Source organism: Ciconia boyciana, chromosome 2 (assembly GCF_034638445.1).
Source record: "Ciconia boyciana chromosome 2, ASM3463844v1, whole genome shotgun sequence".
NCBI lineage: Eukaryota > Metazoa > Chordata > Aves > Ciconiiformes > Ciconiidae > Ciconia > Ciconia boyciana.
In genome coordinates, this window is record NC_132935.1 from 149,428,486 (window position 1) to 149,448,702 (window position 20,217).

The window sequence follows — 20,217 nt, forward strand, 5'->3', positions numbered from 1 at the left end:
TTTCAGCCTGTGGTGCCAGATTTAAAGATGCCACAGCTGAGGTTTCTGGTTTAGTTTAGTCCATTAATTTACATATACTTGATTGTAATGTGAAAGTCCTGCTTACATTTTGTGTCCACTTTTTTTGTTTTGCCAGTGAGCTGGAGGCATTTGTTGAAGACCTGAAGAGGGACTCCACCGCTTCCAGCAAGACAGTTACACTGAAAGATGTTGAAGATGGAGCCTTTCTTTTGCGTCAAGTGGGAGAAGCTGTTGCCACCCTGAAAGGTATGTACTTTTTTACTTTTGGTTCTTCTCTTTTAACCACACTGGCTGAGAACAGTTTTGCCTTTGATCTGGGGGCATTAAGTTTCACTTCCAAAAAGATTTAAAGTTGGGATTAAGGAGCTTGTTGCACGGCCCCTGGAGAGAAGTAGACAATCAACTATTTAAAATTCACCCCATTATCTGTTTCTCCCCAGGGCTTTTGTCATTTCCTCTTGAGCTTCACAGTTGTTGTCTTTGCAGGAGAGTTCCCAACATTGCAGAATAAAATGCGTGCGATCCTCCGGATTGAGGTAGAAGCCGTGAGGTTCCTAAAGGAAGAACCACACAAGCTAGACAGCTTGCTGAAACGTGTGCGCAGCATGACCGATATCCTTACCATGCTCAGGAGGTGATTTTTTTTTTTTTTTCTTCAAAACGAAAGAATTTCCTCAAGCAGGGCTGGAAGAGCTTTCGGGTTTGGGTTCTCCCCCTCTCCCCAGGCGATTTTGAGAAATGCAACTTGCTTGCAGTATTTTATAGATTCTTGCTAGAGCACTTTCAAGGGAAATCAAATTAACCTTTCCTGTGCTCTGTGCAGTGGTTCTGTTCTGACCAACAGCCCCAGTTGTCAAGATCTTATGATTGAAACTAGCTCTCTCTGAACTCAACACTTCCAGATTTGGGAAGTACCTGGATGAGAAGGCTTACAGTGTGGCATCAGTCCCATATCTGAGCTAATTAACTGTAGGCATTTACAGCAATCTAAGCTAATAGGAATATTCTCTGACACTGAAACATGCATCCCCAAAAATGTAACATTAAGAAATAAAACAAGAAGAGATTCTAAGTGGATAAAGATAACTTAAACCTTCTGAAAGAAAGAAATCTTTTTCAATATGCTTGTGAATTTATGCAAATTCTTTATTCTGTTCTTTGCAAGGAAGATGCGTTAGAGAAAGTTGGACTATTAGATAAAATTTGTATCCACTAAGTGCCAGTGTTTAGCTATGTTTGTCAGAATATATGAGCAGCAAATGACTTGATTTATGTGAGGCAATAGGCATTGGATTTAATTCCTACTCAAAACCAGTGAATCAGGCCAAACTGTCAGTGGTGGTGGTCTCAATTTTACTTCAATTACAAGAAAATGTAAGTCATAAGCCTGTTGTTGCTACCATTATTCTAAGGAATGTAGGGTTGTCATTGTTTCCATATATCCTGGAGGATATGTAAAATGGATTTGCCAGTACTGGCAGATAGATAAAATGGTTTATGTAACAGATCTTTTAAGAACCGTCACTTATTTTTCCATGTAGATAAACATCTATATCCTTTCATATTAGTTGCCTTTTCTTAAAAATGACTACAGTTATTTCCTGTCTCGCCCTGTTTGGGAAAAAAACCAATAAGCTATGCATGCCAAAGTTTTACCAAAAGTAATTTGTTGCAGCGAAATTACGTATTAAGCCTCATAATATCTGTTTCAGTAATGGAAAAACTGATGACATTTGATGGCTAGCTACACTCCGAAGCTCAGCCATTTCACAGCTAGCTGCCAGAAATAGTTGACTCTTTACATCCTCAGCTCATTCTACCCCAAACTCTTGACAGACAACACCTTTGTGAAATGTCATTTGAAGGCTTTGTTTTGGCAATTTGCCAAACTGCTACCTCATGTTCTATGTAACTACTACTTTCTGTGCTAATAGTCCAGGAACATCTTGTTTAGCTAGATACAGCATATAATATTTAAGTCAACTGATTTCAATTCTCCCTCTAAAATCAACCCACTGTAACTCATGGTTTGGTCAAAAAGTGCCAGTACATCCATGAAGGTTTGTAAACATTTTAAAAGGCAAAAACATCCTAATTAGAGTGGCCTCTTTAAAACTCTGAGTCCCTGACTCTGAGAGAAAGCTATAAAATCACACAACTGAGAGCATTGGGAAGAAAAAACACCATTTTGATGTTTTTGATATAGGTGCTTTTCCCTTGCAAAAGTTTATTGTTAAGTATTGCTCATGACTCACTTGTATGCTAACCATGTCCCATGCTGTTGTGTTCAATTTGGCTGGGCAGACATGTTACAGAAGGACTGCTGAGGGGTGTGGATCCATCCCAAGCCGTGCAATACTCTGCTATGGAAAAGGCCACTGCAACTGATGCTCTGAAAAACCAGGAGGAGCTCAAGCATGCCCAGGGACACACACAGCAAAACCTCACAGCGATCACATCAGAGTCCCAGGTGTCATCAGTCAAGTCAGAAGTCATCCCCTTCTCAACAATGACAGTCCATCATGTGCAGAGCTCGCCTGTTGTCATCCATCAGTCTCAGCACTCATCAGCCCTGGTCAACCATGCCCAGGGTTCACCCACTGCAGCCAGCCACAACGAAGGTGTGCAGGCGGGTGGCCATCCCTCAGCCACCCCACCAGCCCCCCTGCAAGAGCCCCCAACAGGATCCCAGCCCACACCAGCACCACAGGTCTCTGTCAATGGCACCACCATACAAAGTCTTTTCATTGAGGAAATTCACAGTGCAAGTACCAGAAACCGAGCTGTATCAATTGAGGTACGATGTATTCTACTCAACTAGTTGTCCTCTCTCTGGGTCTGAGCTCCCAGTCTCAGTCATGAGACTGCAGGTGGGATTCTTCAAATGCATTCTGGGTATTTATATGCTTAACCCATAACTACACTGTGCACTTCTGAAGATACCCTCTGATTTTAAATGCAACAGGATAATAACATGTAACCAAAATGAGTAACTGTGTTTTTTAAATAACCTTTATAAAAAAACCCAAAAAAACCAAAAAAACCCCACCACTTCTTTTTTAGAATACCTTATTTTTTAACAATAACATATGATTCTCTGGCAATACTTGCATCAGTGGATTTCATTCACTCTTTAATCTCCATATCCCTCATTATGTGTGAGGTAAAAGTGAAAGAGTGTGAAGTTCCAGTGGTTTCACACAGAGATATTGGGAAAACCCACAAGTGAACTCTCATGTCTTATTACAGACATGCACTTTAATCACCAGCGTGATATAGTAAGGCAGTGACCCAGATTTAAATTTTGCCTTCGTTCCTTTAGTGAGCAGTGGCCACTGTCAGTCTGTCTTGTGTTTGTGCCATATCTAGCACAATGGAAGTCAGAAGCAGTGTACAATTAGTGTTAATATATTTCCTCTAGTTGCTGACTAGAACTGAAAGAACCTATCCATATTGACCTATAATGTTTACACATGGATTTTTTTTAAAGTAAGTGATCATAACAGAAATCAGAGAAATAAATAGGTGCTTTACTGGTTTTGTCTAGAAAGCTGAAAAGAAATGGGAAGAGAAAAGACAAAATCTCGATCACTATAATGGAAAGGAATTTGAAAAGCTCTTGGAAGAGGCCCAGGCCAATATAATGAAGTCAATTCCTAACCTGGAGATGCCTCCCCAGCCAGCAGCCCTGCCTAAAGGGGATGCAGTGGAAAAGCTAGAAGTCTCAGGTAAGGTTTGCTAGAGTAAATGGTGCTAAAGGATTGCATATCTGGAAAAGAGAGGTTATTTTTTCTACTTTCTAAAATGGTTTCAGTTTACAGATTTCTGTGTTCTTGATCATACCTGTGAGTACGTCCCTGAGGAATAATGCAGGGATAGGATGCAGTGATTTTGCACTTAAAAGTTTAGTGTGTGTTTTGCACTTAAAAGTTTGGTGTGTGTACTGTGTTCAGTTTTGCACTTAAAAGTTTGGCATTATGGAGAGCTCTGGAAAGAACCACAAAGAGATTGAGCACAAATGATCTTACCATCAGAAACCTAAAAAGCTCTTTTTGGTAGACATATTTGTTATCAAAATAAGATCAAGACATGCCTGAGGTTTCTGAGGGTAAGGAGGCCTTTTAACTTTGCAGAACATGTTCTGACAAGTTCCAGCAATTGGAAGCTGAAGCTAGAAACAGCCACATTAAAAATTAGCTGTCAAATTTTAACATTTAGAATAACTAATCACTGAGGTTTAATTATGAACATATGGGATTCTCTGCCACTTCAAATCTTTAAGCAATACTATGTTTCTTTCTGAAAAGCTGCTTAGGCACAAGCTCTGTGCATGATGCAAGACCTGCTTAAAGAAATGCTTGAGCCTATGTTAAGTGGAAAGTCGGACTGGTTGATCTTAACGATCCTTGCTACCGTCATAATCTTAAACTATAAATACAACCAGTGTTTTGGATGCGTCCCTCAGAGGTCTGAAAATGACCTGTGATGCTACATAACTGAGTTGTCTTGGGCAAGTGGATAGATATGTAGGAATGAATGACAGTGACTTTCACAGTAAGCGTTCTAGCTGTCCACAGCTATGATACAGATATACCGAGTTTCAAGTTGAACATGAGTCAGACTGTGACCCTGTAGCAAAAAAAGACAAACATCATAATGAGATGAACAGGAATATCTGTAAGACACATGAATCTGCTCAGCAGTGGTGAACTCTTAGATAAAAATTCCCAAACTCAATGTTTTGGACTTCAAGGAAGACTGAACAAATAGGAGGCAGTCAAGAGGACAGTGACGATAATGACCAGAGCCCTAAAAAAACATGATCTCTGGGGAACAAAAAAGAAAGAATTGGTTTTGTTTAGCATGAGGAAGCGAAGTCTGGGGAAAGACAAAGCAATCTCTGAATACAGAAAAATCTGCCTAAAAAAGAAAAGACCAACTTGCTTTGTGTGGGTAGAACAGCAGTAGAAGTTGGCAATGGCAACCAGGAAGATCAAGGTTAGGTGTTAGGGAAAAACCTCATAATGATAAGGAAAGTGAAGCACTGAAGAAGGCTGTATGAGGCAATGAGGTGGCTGTAAGACCCCCATCATTGGAGAGAATGGCATAGACTAGCATTGATCAAGAATTATATAGGTAGAGCTACTTTGTGGTAGCAGCATGACGGGGTGTCCTTCCAGTCCTATTTCTTTCACAATTTAACATACAAATCCATGTCTGAATTTCTTCAGAGCTCAAGGAACAAAGAAGATGCCTGAGCCAAACCTTGGATTTACCTCATTAGCCAAACATGAGTCAGCTGCAAAATTCTTACCCAGCTACTTAAGCAATAGTCCATCCGGCTCAGCAGTCTGTCTCTGACAGAGGCAATGGGAGATACTGTCTGTGGGCAGCACAGAACCTGGCCACCTTCTGCAGTCTGCTAGCACTCCCCCAGCACCTCCAATTGATATTAGAGGGAATATCCCAGCCTCCTCTTTTTCATATTCATTATGAACCTTTTATCCAGTAATTCCTCTATACCTGCTTATACCATTTGTCTCCACACTGCTGTGGCAGCAAGCTCTAGGAGCTCACTCCCCATCCTGTGAAGGAGCTTTCCTTCATCTGTTTTAAAATGATCTCATACTGGCTTCACTGAGTTCCCCATAGTTCTAATATTCTGCAATTTGGCAAACAACATCTCTGCATTCCCTTTATAAAATCATGAAGGCAGTGGATAAACCTTGATCACATCCTGGAGGTCTCAGCCTGCCCCGTGGGCTCCAGACTGCAAACTTTCAGCCTTTCTGGTCTCTCCATCTAGGCCAGCTGCTCCCTCCCCAGGCTCATTTCAGTTGCCCTTCTTTAACTCTACTTTGTCCTTCTGGAGCTGTGGAGACCAGAGTTGCATGCTGCACTCAAGGGGTTGGCATGCCAAGGTTGTAAGTAGCTGCAGAACGATGTCCTGGGGCTTGTGTACACCAATTCATATAGAATTTGGGAAGAGTGTTTTTGGATCCAGCATTTCGTTCTGGGTGCACCTTTAGCACTGACAAGTTGTGGCTCCTTGGATGTTTCATAACATACGTGTTTAAAATAAATTCTGTTTAAAATAAATTCTGTTGAACCTCATAAAATAATTTTACAATTCTGGCACCGTTCAGTGAGGTTACTGGCTATCAACACAATTATCTTGTATAATGTGTGGCATAAACAGAAAATGTCAGTGAAAATAAATACCATATGGGTGCAGTGAGCTGTGACATCTTAAAAAGTGCAGAACACATAACGGAGAAGTTTTGTAACTTGCATAGTTAACTAATCCACTTCTAGAATACAATTTTGCAGTGTGTAGCCAGCACATTTAAGGAGAAATTTGATGAGATTGAGACATTTGCCTTCTGTTGTGCATAATGAGTCCTGTAATAGTAACATAAATAAGGGAACAGCAAAACTTTTCCTTAATATCTGATTAAATATCTCACATGCCACCCAACTCTTCTATGATTCAAGATGAAAATTTCAATATCAGTCTGCTGTAGACTAGAAAACTGAGCAACAAAAGGAGAGACCACCTACCTACTAATATAGTGCATAAGACAGTTTGGCCATAAATTAGCGGAGTCCTCTATTGGCTTTGCTGCAGAAGCCAGATAGATCATGTTGCCAGAATATGTTGTCTCAGCCATTCTCCACACAGAACCCAATTAAGAAACTCCTTTTTTTCCCCTGCAAAGCACAAAACAAAGTAAAATTACACACTTTGCACAATTTTGCAGATGACTCTCTAAATACTTCTTTAATGTCTTGACTCTAACTCGTCTTCATTATCAAGATTGTTCAATAAAAAAATATGGGGAATGTCTCTAGCATGTACATTAGAAATTGGGCTCCTTCATCTCTCTTTGTGCCTCCGTATGTGAGAATACCCTGATTTTTGCAAGTGCTGAGTGATCAGTAGCTTCCATTAAAGGCAGTTTGCTTATTTGACTACAAAGGCTGCCTCAAGGCAGGTATTATTATTTTGAGATCATTTTAAGACATGTTGGATTTTTTTGGTGCAAGTAGAAATTTCTATGGTGGGGGAAATTCATTCCAGTCAGGCTGGCCTGTTGAAGAATGCTTCAGTTCAGTGAAATGGCTGGCAATGAACAACTCCCATTTTGTTCACAGAAGCGCTGGGCCCTTTGGCACCAAAGAAAGTTCCATAAAGTAGAGTTTTGATCATGGTTAGTCTCTGACTGAGTGAATTGTACGTGTCCATTTACTCCTCCCTCGGTGAATATGGTAGAAGAACTCAGCCATAAGAAAAAAAAAGTATTAGAATAAGGTCTTTTCCTCAATTTTTTTTCCTTCAAAGTTTTTTTTCCTTCCCATTTAAATTGGGGAAATAAAATTGTTTAGTAAAGAAAATAGAAATCCAGCTTTGAAGTTTTACGTCTTGCCTGGTGTTGTTGCACTGACTGTGAGCAAACCCCACAACAACCTCTCCTTAATGACTCCAGTTAAGGGAAGTGAGGGGATTAGCCTTCAACAGCCTGTACACCTGCCACTCACTGACAATTTCTCTTGCCTGTGTTTCTCCTTTTTATTTCCCATTTTGAAGATGGAGATGGATGAATGTCTCACAGATGAGAGCAAGATGGTAGGAATCATTCTGTCTTTGTGCCTTCCATGTCTTTCATCCAGCCTTGCTCTTACTAAGTGTGAGAAAACCTTTGGCGTTCTTGCAGTCAGAGCTCCTACCAGTTTGAGAGTAATGGGCTGAGCCCATTAAAAGGAGTAGCGATTTGCACAGACCCCACATCATCGTCTGCTAAACACCATCTTAGAGATTTACTCTGATTTTACAGCAGCAGTACATCTGATGTGACAAAAAACTTAGTGGTGCATATTGACCAAAGAAGTGGTCTAATGTAAAGTGAATCTAGAAATTCACTCTTGTTGCAATCCTGCAAGTGAGTGCCAGATAAGCAAGGGAGGGAGATAATACAACTGAGCATTTTTTTAAGCTTAAGCAGTTTCAAAGAACATTTGAGCTAAGAAGGGAACAAAGATGAGGCTGGGTCAGACAAGGGCTCCGTCCAGCCCTAGGGGCCATCTGGCGCGTCGGAGGAGCCTGACACAGCCCTGGGAGTGGGCAGTTATGCAATAACTTGCCCAGAGGGAATACTTAGACCTAAAAAGCTGGGTAATCCCAAAAGCAGGAGGTTTTATCTTTCTGGGTTATATTTATTCCAGCTGTTTATATAACACTGAGTAGCTGCAGAAAGGTCGTTTTCTCACTCTTGAAAACAAACATTGTAAACAGCAGTGTGAACACGGTGGCTGTTGCCATATATGATGCTTAGCCTGTGACCAGAAATACATAGGGACAGGTCACAAGCAGTGTAACGCTGCTTCTGGAAAAAATGCCATCCAGTGACAGTGGGGAAGAGGAAGTGGCAGCTGGGTAGGGAACATCGTGGTGGGGAAATACCAGTTTGAGAAACTGGTCTACTCTTGGAAGACGCTCCTCGGAAAGCAAGGGCTGGCTCTGCTCAGCTATTGGATTTAGTATTTGAATCTTAGTGGGCTAGCAAAATATACTATAGGGCTCTTATATGATAATTCAAAGGCAAACTTGTGCATTCCTGGAATAGCTAGTAGTAAGTAAAGTGAAAACAAATGCTATCTTAGAAGAGAAGCAAGTGCAGTTGCCCTTGGTGCTCCACTGCCCTGCTCAGAGGCGAAGAGGACTCATTGAACTGGAGAGGTGCCATCTCCAGAGCAGTATTTACATTTTCCCTCTCAGCCTTTGTCTGAACTTTTAGCTAGTTTTGTCCAACTATAAGATAGACAAAACTCTTCAGCTCTTCTCCTAGCACCTTGCTGGCAGCACCTCCCAGGCAGAACAGAAATGTGTGCTGGCTGCTTCAGAATATCTGAGAATGACAAGAAGCTTCCAGGCTTGGTGTCTTGCTAGTAGCCACATCAGTGGCCACACTTTCAAAGGAAGCTGCAGTGGCACTATCTGTAAGCAGGTACCCAGCTGAACCTGCACCTTACATGCTTCTTTACAAGTGATTGATTTGCAGAAGTGTGCTGTGCTGTCACACTTGTACACCAAGGGCTGAAACCCAGCCACAGTGACATGGGCGACAAGAGCTTTGCTGAAAATTTCTGGGTGAAGTGACATGGTTTCTCTGTGCAAGTGCAGCACTGTCTGCTTTTGTTCAAGGCGTTTCTACTTGAATCCCAAATGTGTTTCTATTCATATATATTCAGCAGCAGGACCTTTTAAGACATGTTTTCCTTTCCAATTGAGGCAGGGATGCAAATACTTTTTTTCCTCCTTCACCTATGCTCACTTTGTGCTGCTCTCTTTACTTGCAGAAGAAGTCCCTGATGGAGAACAGGATAATGACAAACTTACCAAGTCTCCACCTCCTCCACCTCCGCGGCGCAGTTACCTGCCAGGTTCAGGACTAACCACAACGAGATCGGGGGATGTCATCTATACAGCCAGGAAAGAGGCTGCTGCTGTCAAGGTTTGATGATTCAGACTCTAGGCAATCAGACTGTTGATGAGTGGCTGGCACAGAGAAACATTCCCAGGCTTGGGCTGTGTCTATAAACCACAAAATAAGTTGAGACAGAGCTATGTCCTGGGGAGCTACTGAAACTGCTTACCAGGAAACACTACTGTTAGGCCAAATGAACAAGTAAGGTTTGATCAGTTCTGTGTACAGGAGTCTTGCTGCTCTTATCTCCTAGCAATGTAGAAGGCAAGTCACAGGCTGCTTTCATTTAGAGTGGTAAGAAGATTAAAAATAAAAAAAAGCATGCCTTACACAGATGGGGAAGATCAGCTCAGATTTTAAAGCATTTTTACAGAAATGTTGCAAATTAGTTTCTTTGGGCTTCCTTTCCCCATCTGTTCTGTTCCCTGAAGGAAGTGGAGGGAAGTCCAAGTTAGGAAGCTTTTTAATCTGTGAATATGCTATCACATCAGCAATATTGGTTGCTTTTGAACTGATGAAGTAGCAGCCTCCTTAAAAAGGAAGAGGGACCTTGCAACAGGGGAATTGCAGTAGTGTTGAATTTTCTGTGTTTGCTTTGCATCAGGAGGGCTCAACTATATTGTCTGACTGTGCTTTCTCATCCCTTGTAGGAATGCAGTGAAGATGCTGGGCAAATAGCACAATCCAAAGCCCCTAAAGAGGATCAGGCATTGTCTTGGAGCACAGGGCATGCTGTAGTATCAGCTGCAAAAGATGAAGAGGAAGAGGAAGGAGATAAAATAATGGCAGAATTACAGGTATGCCCTTTGGGTTGCACAAGGTTGGTTGGAAGACACCTGTGCACAATATCACTTCTAGGGCCTTGGCTCAGAACATGAAGGAAAGTAGGTCTGCCAGTCTCACTCACTCCCACTTTATTGCACTGGGTGGTACACACTTTGTAAGCACCACCAAATTCTGTTCAAGAGGTCTGGAGCTGAGGGAGTGATCAAGAATGCAGGGGTTACCACTGGAGAATCTTACACACATAGATGGGACAAGTAAAATATTGGTGTGCATTAGGTGTGGTTGTCCCTGGCCTAGCATTTCTCACTTAGTACCAGACTGGCAAGGTGCTGAGAGCCCATTATTCGTGTTAACATTGGTGGGAACAGAGAATACGGGGTCTGCTCCTGGCGGGTTGTGCTCACTTGTTCTGTGCCATGGTCCAGTGTTTCCTGGAGTGTTTGAACATTGAAACAGTTGCTGTTCCCTGTTGTGTAACTGGTACATTACTCTGCCAGTGGCATAGGAGTAGTACTCTCTTGCTGGTCCTTCGCTTGGTAGCACATAGGCCAGTTTAGTTCAGTGATGGAAATGCTGCAGCCAACTATTCCAGTTACCATCAGCTCCAGCTTCCCAGGGGCACCCTCTGTCCTCTTCCATGCCCACATGAGGAAAGGAGACGTGGATCAGCTTAACTGGCTATAGCTTCTGTTGTTGGGGTGTTTCAGAGCACTTGTCACAACATGAGATGATCCTGCTGTCCACCTGCCGAAAGGTGGGTTTGGTGCTGCCCGGGGAGTGTTTGCGGCACAGGAGACATGGATATTAAGCAGCAGCTGTTACATGTGATGGGTGCACCCTGCTCAACTCTCACTCACCAGTGCTTCAAACAGCTGGTTTGCAGGTTTACCTGCAGTGGTTTACCCTTGTCCCCTGTTTGTGTGCTAATGGCTAGTGTGCCAGGAGAGCTGGGGACAGTGAAACTGTCACATTGTCTCCTGTCTCCAGGAAAGCAACCAGGCTGCCTTGCAACTGGTGACAATGAAATGGAGGTTAAGGTCTGGAAAGGGGGGCTGAGGGGAGCTAAGGAGGACAAATAGGCATGGTAGCTCAACAGGGAATGAGCGTTTGAGTGCTAGTTTTGGGGCAATGCTCATTTTAAACAAATACCAAAATATCAGGCACATTTTAGAAGGTTGACAGGGAACCATGTTTTAGAAAGGGCAAACTGCTTGATCCAGGAGCTACAGGCTCATTAGTGTGATATCAGTCATAGGCAGAATAATGGAAAATCAGGTACGGGATTCAATCAGTGAAGAACAGGATAGACATAAGGACAGACATAAACGGTTATGCTAGTAAACACAATATAATGGAACACAGATCTGTCAAAGCAAACAGCACTCTTTGATCAGGCAGCAGGTTTGACTGCTTAAACTGAATTGTATACCTATAAACAATTTTGTAAGTCATTTGATCAAACATCATACAACGTTCTGATAAAAATCTGGCACCATGGAGTATACCAAAAGAAAAAAAAAAGTAGGATGATTGAGAGCTGTATGGCTCTGAAGGTGTTGCCTTTGATGCAGGTGTTTATAGTCAGGTCCCACAGAGACCAGCTACAGGCCCAGGTCCACTCTGTATTTTCATCAATGGCCTGGAAATAGATTTAAAATTCTTACTGTTTAAATCAGCTTAATTAAAACTAGTGAAGTATGAGAGCAGGAAGATGATAGCAATCACTTAATGGTCATAATACATTCACTGAAATATAAAGTCCACATGAAGAACAACAAATACAGGCCAGACCACAACTGCATGTCTTGGAAAGGAACAGGAGTTGCAGTAACAAGTTGACAGAAGGTCCCAAGTCAGTGCTGTTGCCACAATGTTAGTGTCTGCTTTGGGTGCAGATGTGAGAACAGGGCGTGTTTTTATCTCTGTGTACAGAGATAAAATCTCACAGATCACTGAGATCAGCACTGGGCTGCTGCATCCATGACTAAGTGTCCATGCGTCCCCTATTTGAAAAGGCTGTTAAGGATATGAAGGTTCAGAAGAGACTTGAGTACAATGTAGAAGTACCTTCATGGGAAGTACCTTTTTAATCTGGCAGAAAAAGGCATACTAATATCAGCTGCTATAGCACAGAATGTATTTGGACACTATTACAGATATTTTGGAGCAAAAGTGATAAATAAACAAGTTACCAAGGGAAATAGTGGATTGTTTATCACTTAAAGTCTGAAGGACACTGAGGATGCCTTTGTAGATGGTATGCCTAACTCAAAAACACACCACCGGTCTCACAAATGGGTATGCTGAGGAAAGTCCGTACCCTGTATTATGAGGAGCGAGACTACTTGTTCTGATAGTTCCATGTTGTCTTAGATACTCTGGTCTATAAACACATACAAATAGGACATAATGGAAAACCAGAAGAAACTCTACACCCTGATTTTTGCACTGGATTTTTTCATTATTGTTACTTTTCTGATTTTGCATAAACATGCAGTACATGTGAGGAGTACAATATTTAAAGAACAGGGTTGATTCTAATCTGTAATCAGGGCTATTAATTTCATGAGAGTTGCCAGGAATTAAATAATTTCCCTACTACATGGTATATGAATACAATCTTCTTGCGTGTCATGGTGTGTTTGACTCCTGTGAGCACTCCTCCCTCATTCCCCTGGCTGACAGAGATGTCCAGCCTGTACCTCTCACTAATGGCAGACCATGCCATTAGAGGCTTGCAGAAATCCAAGTGATGCACACTTGGAGCCAGCACTGCGCAATGGTGGCAGTGATGGTTCTGATCCTCTGGATCTGGGAGCGAGCTGGATAGAGAAACCCAAAGGAAATGGAAAGAGGACAGCAAGACAAAGGGCTGAAAAGTCCAGACCATGCCCTGGGATACACACAGTTGGAGGCCAGTGGTTCACAAGCCCAGATATTGGGGTGTTTCCAGACCAGGAGGAACCTGAAGTGGACTGTCATCTTCTGGAGCATTAGTGAGGGCTATGGCAAAGACACGTCTCCAAGTTTTAATAACAATTTGTGTGGAGAGAAGTGGAGTTATGTAGCTCTTGTATGATGTGCCATGAGACGGAGAAATCTGGGAGCTGAGTGGACAGTAAGGGGTGGGGAAGAGGTATTAGATGCCGCCTTCTCTCATTATTGAATGTGTAAGGCCTGCTGCTCCCACCTCTTCCTCACACTTCTGCAGGCAACATATAGATCACTTCCAGATGAGAATATCTGGGGAAGAAAAATCTATATTTCCGCTCTGCTCGTCCTATCCAGGGAAACAGCAAACCCCTGCTAATATTCACTGGGAATGGAGGTGAGAAAGCATAAAGGAAGCACAGGAGAAGTCTTTGGGCACAGTAAACAGAGTAAAGAGAGCTGAGCTTTGGGATTCATTTATTTTAACACATAAAACCTTAGGTTTAATTAAGTAAGTGATGTGTAGTCAAGGCCAAAATATGCCTGATGGGGATTTTGAGGAGATATCAGACACTAGGAAGTAGGTACTGTCACAAGCCCAGAGTTTGTCATAGGCTTCCTACTTAAGTTTGGATAGTTTGCAGTACATCTCTGTGCCTTCGTCTCCCCATCTGTAAAAATAGAAATCAAGCTTGTCTCCCTGCAGGGGACATTGAGGTCAGCGTGATGAGTTAGACTGTAGTCTTGGCAGATTGGAGGGTATGTCCTATTTCTCTTAGTCTGATAGTCTAAAATCTCTATTATCTCATGAGCTTGTAAATAATATTGTTGAGCTGTGAATGTTAAAAACAAATGCTCTCTTTGTAGTTGGTCATCTCCAGACGTTTCTGTATAAAAGCTACTTGGTCTCCTGATAACCTGCAGTATTTATTTCCTAGGCTTTCCAGAAGTGCTCTTTTATGGATGTAAACTCAAACAGTCATGCTGAACAGTCCAGAAATGATACACATGTTAAAGACATAAGGCCTGGGACTTTAATGCATCACAAGGAAAAGAAGGTAACAAGTGGCGTTTGTAAACATGCCACCCGGTCTTGGCATAACCTTCTTTCCTTCAAAACTAATCTTATCTCTTGTGTCCTGTTCTCTCTAACCCCCACCCACCACTGCCCAGTGGTTTCCTTCCTTTTATCTCAGTATGGCTCAGAAGCGCTCATATGGAACATTATATCAATCTACAGTATGTGTCTCATCAGCAATTATACAAGGGTTGCATGATGTTTTATGATTCTGTGAAATCAAAATTAAAATAAGATCCAAAGAGATACTCGTACTCCTCAGAACATCCTTCCAGTATTGTTCTGGCAATGGATGGTGAAGCATCTCTCCTAAGCTTTGTACTTGTCTTGAGGAGAAATAGTGGTTCCTCTCAGTCTCTAGAGCCACTTCAGAGAATTTATGCTTTATTTTGCTTAATTTTTTGGCCCCAGAAATAGTTATTAGATATTCAGAAATCCCCTTCAGTTTATTGGAAGATAGAGTCAAGGTGGATGGGCCGAATTTGCCCTTATTCTGAAAGTTAATGCCCAAGATTCACTGTTCGGTGATGGGACTTAGAAGAGGTGCCATGTGTCCGGGGCCATGGCCAAGTTGGGGTGAATTTCACAGCTGTGTCTAGACTGGGGTTGCTATTTGAGTTGATTGGGTCTTAGTGGGCAGCCAATGTGCAGGATGAAGAAAAGGACAAATATTTCTGCCTTTGCAGACCTCTTTTTTAAGTTTAAGAATAATGAATTGAATCATTGCTGGGTTTAGGGCGTCGTGCAGGCATGACAGCCTGTCAGACAAATGCCAGTTTGCAATGAAGGGGGGTATGGTGGAGAAGAAAACAGCTCTTCAGCGCAGCATTTGAACTTTGTCATGCATTTTGTGTGTGTATGCAAATTGGAAATAGCAGTAACACCTTCTCTGATGTAGCATCATGAATAGCTCCCCAAGGATTTTATGGGAGACATTGCACTTCAACTTAATTTAACAGAAACTGAGGCAGGGAGAGAGAATGTGACTTTGCCAGGTCTCCAAGGCAAAGAAGAACCCAGCTGCCCTAACCAGTGAGCTGCATCTGCGTAGGGCACTGCAGCTGTAAGGCACAAGGTGACAGCTAGATGGTGGTGTCTGATATATTATTAGCATCAATATTGGTCCGTCCCCCAGAAAGTGCTGCTGCCAGGTCAGGGCATTGCACACAAGGACTTGGCTTGGAGCTGCCCAAACAGCAGTTCTGGTCTAAAGCTGCAGACACCTGGCTGGGTGAGGGTACAAGTGCACAGGTATGAGTAAAAGGGAAAAATTGCTTTGTTGTGGAGTGTATGACAGTGTTACAGAGAAAAAAAAAAGTGTGAACGTGTCTCTATTCATGCTCATTACTAGTGGTGTCAGAAAGATAAGATCATATTGTTACGTGAAAACCTGGGTCACCACTCAAGACACTGCACATCCTGTAGCACAAATGTTTATTTGAAAGGTGCTGCCAAGTAATTGCCATAAACTGCTATTTATTGGAATAACACAGAGTCCAGGAAATTAAGGTTAATGGGATCTGTTTTTGTCATCTGACATGACAGAGTGTTTATTGGCTTTAAATATGGAGCCTTATGGTCATGATAAACTCACAGAGGAAATTAATTTTATTGTGGTTTTATTTTTTAGTAGAAAGGCAGCAGTTCCTAAAAATGAGATGTACTGTACAATGACACCACGAGGTGTTGCACTGATGCTTGGAACAAGAAGTGGAACTTGCTAAAAAAGACACAGAGAAATGGGAACTCAGTCACTGAGTCAGCATGTCCACAAGCAACAAGTGCCATTAAATGGCCTGACCTAATTCTGGGAGCTCTGACATGTAATGGGACTGGAAGGTGCCTACCACTTAGCAGGTCTGGGCCTGAGGTGATCACGAGCCCTGGTGTTTTGTTCTGATACCAGCTCTCAGCATGAAGTGCAGGCAGTGTCAGCCTGCCCACTGATGCCTCGCTGGCTGTGGCTGGTTTGCGTGATAGCACCTCCTCATTTAGGAATATGAGGGATATCAAGGTATCCGTGGAGCAGCCGCACAGCCTTGTTACTGCTAATAAGCCTTTGTAGAGATGAACTGTGACTCTGGTCTATCGCTGACTTGCTCCTGTGTTTTGATTGTGTGTAAAGTTTTTCTGTGTAAAATCCTCAGACCGTATATAAGAAAATATCACACATGTAGAAACTACCTTGTGAACCTCTGTATGCATGGGGAGTGCATGCACTAGCCAACCTGTGGGTTTCTGTACCATCACTCATTCATCTCAGCTGGGAGAGCGACTCTCCTGACTGATCTTCTGCACGTCTTGATGCTCATATAATTATAATCTGTCCTTTTGGTATGTTAGGAGTCAGCTTCTAGTCTCAAGCAATGTCAGCAGTAATGCTTTTGGCTCACTGCCTTCAGGCTCTTGAGGCCAGATTCATTTCCTTCTTGGTGAGCCATCTTTTGACTGTAGATTTCTCTTGCTCGTTCATAAGGCATGGTGTCTCTTCAGGTTATTCCCTCACACTGATGATTGGTGTTTATCCTAAGCTGGCACTAGTACTTAACAAACCAAGCCCCAAATAAAAGCCTGGTATTATGAAACAGCATCTCCAGGGGACCTCATTTGAAAATAAAGAAAAAAGTCCCCTTAAATTTGCATTGCTGGAATATACTACTTTTGAGCTAGTGGATGACCTCTCTGTGTGCTGTTGGGAGTTGCTTCTATAAATGAATGTAGCTCAGTGTTTCATTCTGCACTTCCATGGGCGCTGCAGGGTGCCACTGGTAATTTTGAAGGAGTACTTTTAAGCTGCAGCAAGGATTTAGAAATGCTCAGACTGTGATCATATTAACTGTGATGGAACAGCACTTCTCAGGTGTCAGCAACACTAGAAGGAGCAAAATGTCATAATTTGAAAATCAGCTTTTACCGGTACAAAACTTCCTTTCAAGGCTAGCCAGACTCTTGCATTTTGTGCTCCGGTGAGCTAGCAAGCCGTAGCGCCCTGCTGTCAGCCCTTCCACATCAGGCTCCCTTTGATGTGTCCCAGCAGAACTTAATCAGATACTGTGAATCTTTTCAACTTCAATCTTATACAAACTAGGGATTTTTTTAACTGGAAAGTAAGCAGGTCAAGGTAGTGCTGTGTTGGAAATAAGGTAACTAGCGTGCTTTTGCATATTCTGGAGGCCTTGTTAAGACAGGACCCCTAGGTAACAACCCATGCTGGCCACATGCATGGCACAGAGCAGTAACGTCATGTGCTGTTCTGCCAGAATTTGGAATTTTGCCCCGAAGAAAGACAGGAATCAGATGACAACTTCAGACATGCCTCTACAGCAGTAAACAGAGTGGTGAGTTCACGAGGTCTGCGCTTCCCCTGAGAATATGATGATTTATTTGGGGGAAAAAAAAGTCCTGTAAAGGTAACAGCCCTGAATAACTAAGTAATCCGACTTTCCCCCTTAGGTGTATGGGGCTACAACAGGATCTCCCACAGATAGTGACCATCCTAAAGAGAAGAGGGAAGGGAAAACTGAAGAAGAATTGGGTTCTGATTCATCCAACACAGCTGACAGTAAAATTGGCTTTTCAGTGAATGACAGTCCTACATTTAGCAAGGGTTTGTTTGTAGACAGTGGAGACTATTCTAAGAAAATCCTCCAGAATATGAGCACAGACCTGTCTGGTGTCAGTTTGCCAGAGGATGACAAACAAAGAGGCGCTCAAGCTATTTTAGGATCCCATTTTCCAGCTGTTGAAACTGGAAAACAAAAGCCAAACTACGGACTCTCACGAGATGCTCGCCAGGGCCTGACGCAGGGTGAAGCCATGCAGAGCACGGGCAAGCATATCCCCATCAGCAGCATTGCCCCTCTCATGAGGCACATGCAGGAAGCTGTGGGGCCTCAACCTTCCTTGCAGGAGCAAGAAGCTTCTGCAGTCAGCTACAATCAGGTTGTGCTAAGACCCAAAGTGTCCAGAAGTAACGGTATGAACAGCATTGAAGAGACAGACGCTCCAGCTAGCTCTTCAAGTGAAGACAATCCACCCACAGAAAACATCGCCTTCATGATTACCAAAACAGCTGTCCAGGTCCTCTCAAGCGGGGAAGTTCACGATATAGTCAGCCGGAAGGGTGGAGATGTGCAGACAGTGAACATCGATGCAAGGAAGGATGTGGTATCAGAGAAGGGTATCCCAGAAAACACAGACAGCGAAGAGCCAGTGGTGTGTCTGGACAAAAAACCTGTCATCATAATTTTTGATGAACCAATGGATATTAGGTCAGCTTATAAGCGGCTTTCTACAATTTTTGAGGAATGTGATGAGGAGTTGGAGAAAATGATGACAGAGGAAAAGATAGACGAGGAAGAGGAGGAGGAAGACAATGAAGCACATGAAGTCTCTGAGGGCCAGAAGGAAGAGCCACCAGTAGTTAATGACAGAAAAGCAATTGCAGAGTATTCAGCAGCTCATAGTCCCAACAAGCAGCACATGTTTAAACTTCAGTCTTCCTCTGACCCTGTAGAAACCAGACCTCCTGCAGAGGAGGCAAGCAAAAAGACAAATTTTAACAAATACTGTCAGATCTATGGGCTAAATACAGAAGCAAACTTGGACTCTGCAGATCAGTTTGGAAGCAGGCAGGATTCTAAGAAAAAATTTAAGTTCAAATTCCCTAAAAAGCAGCTGGCTGCTCTGACGCAGGCAATACGGACAGGAACCAAGACTGGGAAGAAGACCTTGCAGGTTGTGGTCTATGAAGAGGAGGAGGAAGATGGGACCCTGAAGCAGCACAAGGAAGCAAAGAGATTTGAAATCACCAGGTCTCAGCTCGAGGACAGTGACAAAAGTCCTTCTGGGAAGCAAGAGGGACCCCCCGGAGCTGCAGTGTCCCTGTCTAGGACTGACGAAATTCGACAGAGTACATACCGAACACTAGACAGCCTTGAGCAGACTATAAAGCAGCTGGAAAACACCATCAGTGAAATGAGTCCAAAATCTATCCCTGAAAGCACATACAGCTCTGAGGGAAGCACTGCCCCCTTCTCTGCCCAGATAGTACCAGAGACCCCACCCCGAGAGCTTGTAGTGCTGGATGAGAGCCTTGCTGGTGTAGAGCCCCCTCCGTCAATCCCAGCCACTTCACGTAAGGTACCTTAGTCCGAGAAATCAAACCTCCAGCTGCTTTCTAAAATCTGCAATAATCACCATTAAACAAGAGGGTCTTGTGATTTGTTTGCTTCCTTTCAGGTGGCTTGTTTGGGCTCCCCACAAGGTGTCTAACAGCTAATAGACCATTGGGTTTTTTTTAATCTTTGCTGCTGATTGGTGATGGGCAAATGCAGGGGAGCTGGGTCGAATAATCCACTGTGTGAAATGACAAGCATCACTGACATGAAATCCAGGCTGATCAGTAGCTGAGCAGTTTTCTCCATTTGATTCTGGAAATTAACACCTCTGGTGTGAAGCTCCTGAACTTTCCCTGCATGTAGTACTGCAGCTTTTTTTTGGCGCATGGTGTGCAGTCTTCTCTTCAGGCACACTGGTACTGATCACACCTTCTCCTTGTCTCCCCTCCCTGCCCCTCCACTCGTTTCCGCAGGCCTCCAGCACTGCCTCCCAGACAAGCCGGATGCCGGTCCCCATGGCTTCAAAAACTAGACAAGGAAGCATGGAGAAAGCAGGCAAACAGCACAAGCTGCAGGATCCACGCCAATACAGACAGGTAGTTTTACCCTAAACCCAGTGTTTGGATGGACATTTCATGTTGTTTGTTTATTTAAAAACTCCAGTAACTGACTGAGATTATACCAAATAACGGATGCCTGTCTTTCGAGTGAGGTCTAACTGGATGTCCTGGATCCTGGGGGCATGACAGTATCTACTGATCTTTTCACCATGCTTGTGCATGCATGTCTGCAATAA

At 43.0% G+C, this 20,217-nt stretch overlaps 1 protein-coding gene across 17 annotated transcripts in view; it reads left to right on the top strand.

Moving 5' to 3' along the window:
- The window catches only part of KIAA1217 (KIAA1217 ortholog), a 371,546-nt gene that overhangs the window by 349,188 nt on the left and 2,141 nt on the right, over positions 1-20,217 (top strand). For 14 of the 17 annotated variants that reach the window (XM_072854451.1, XM_072854441.1, XM_072854450.1 and 11 more), the window contains 9 exons: positions 137-267; positions 508-655; positions 2,326-2,818; positions 3,569-3,749; positions 9,379-9,533; positions 10,157-10,303; positions 14,162-14,281; positions 17,755-19,443; positions 19,895-20,017. In XM_072854451.1, the coding sequence (XP_072710552.1) occupies positions 137-267; positions 508-655; positions 2,326-2,818; positions 3,569-3,749; positions 9,379-9,533; positions 10,157-10,303; positions 14,162-14,281; positions 17,755-19,443; positions 19,895-20,017 (3,187 nt within the window). The remainder of the gene's footprint in view (positions 1-136; positions 268-507; positions 656-2,325; positions 2,819-3,568; positions 3,750-9,378; positions 9,534-10,156; positions 10,304-14,161; positions 14,282-17,754; positions 19,444-19,894; positions 20,018-20,217) is intronic. The other 3 variants (XM_072854456.1, XM_072854454.1, XM_072854455.1) reach the window with 1 other exon arrangement.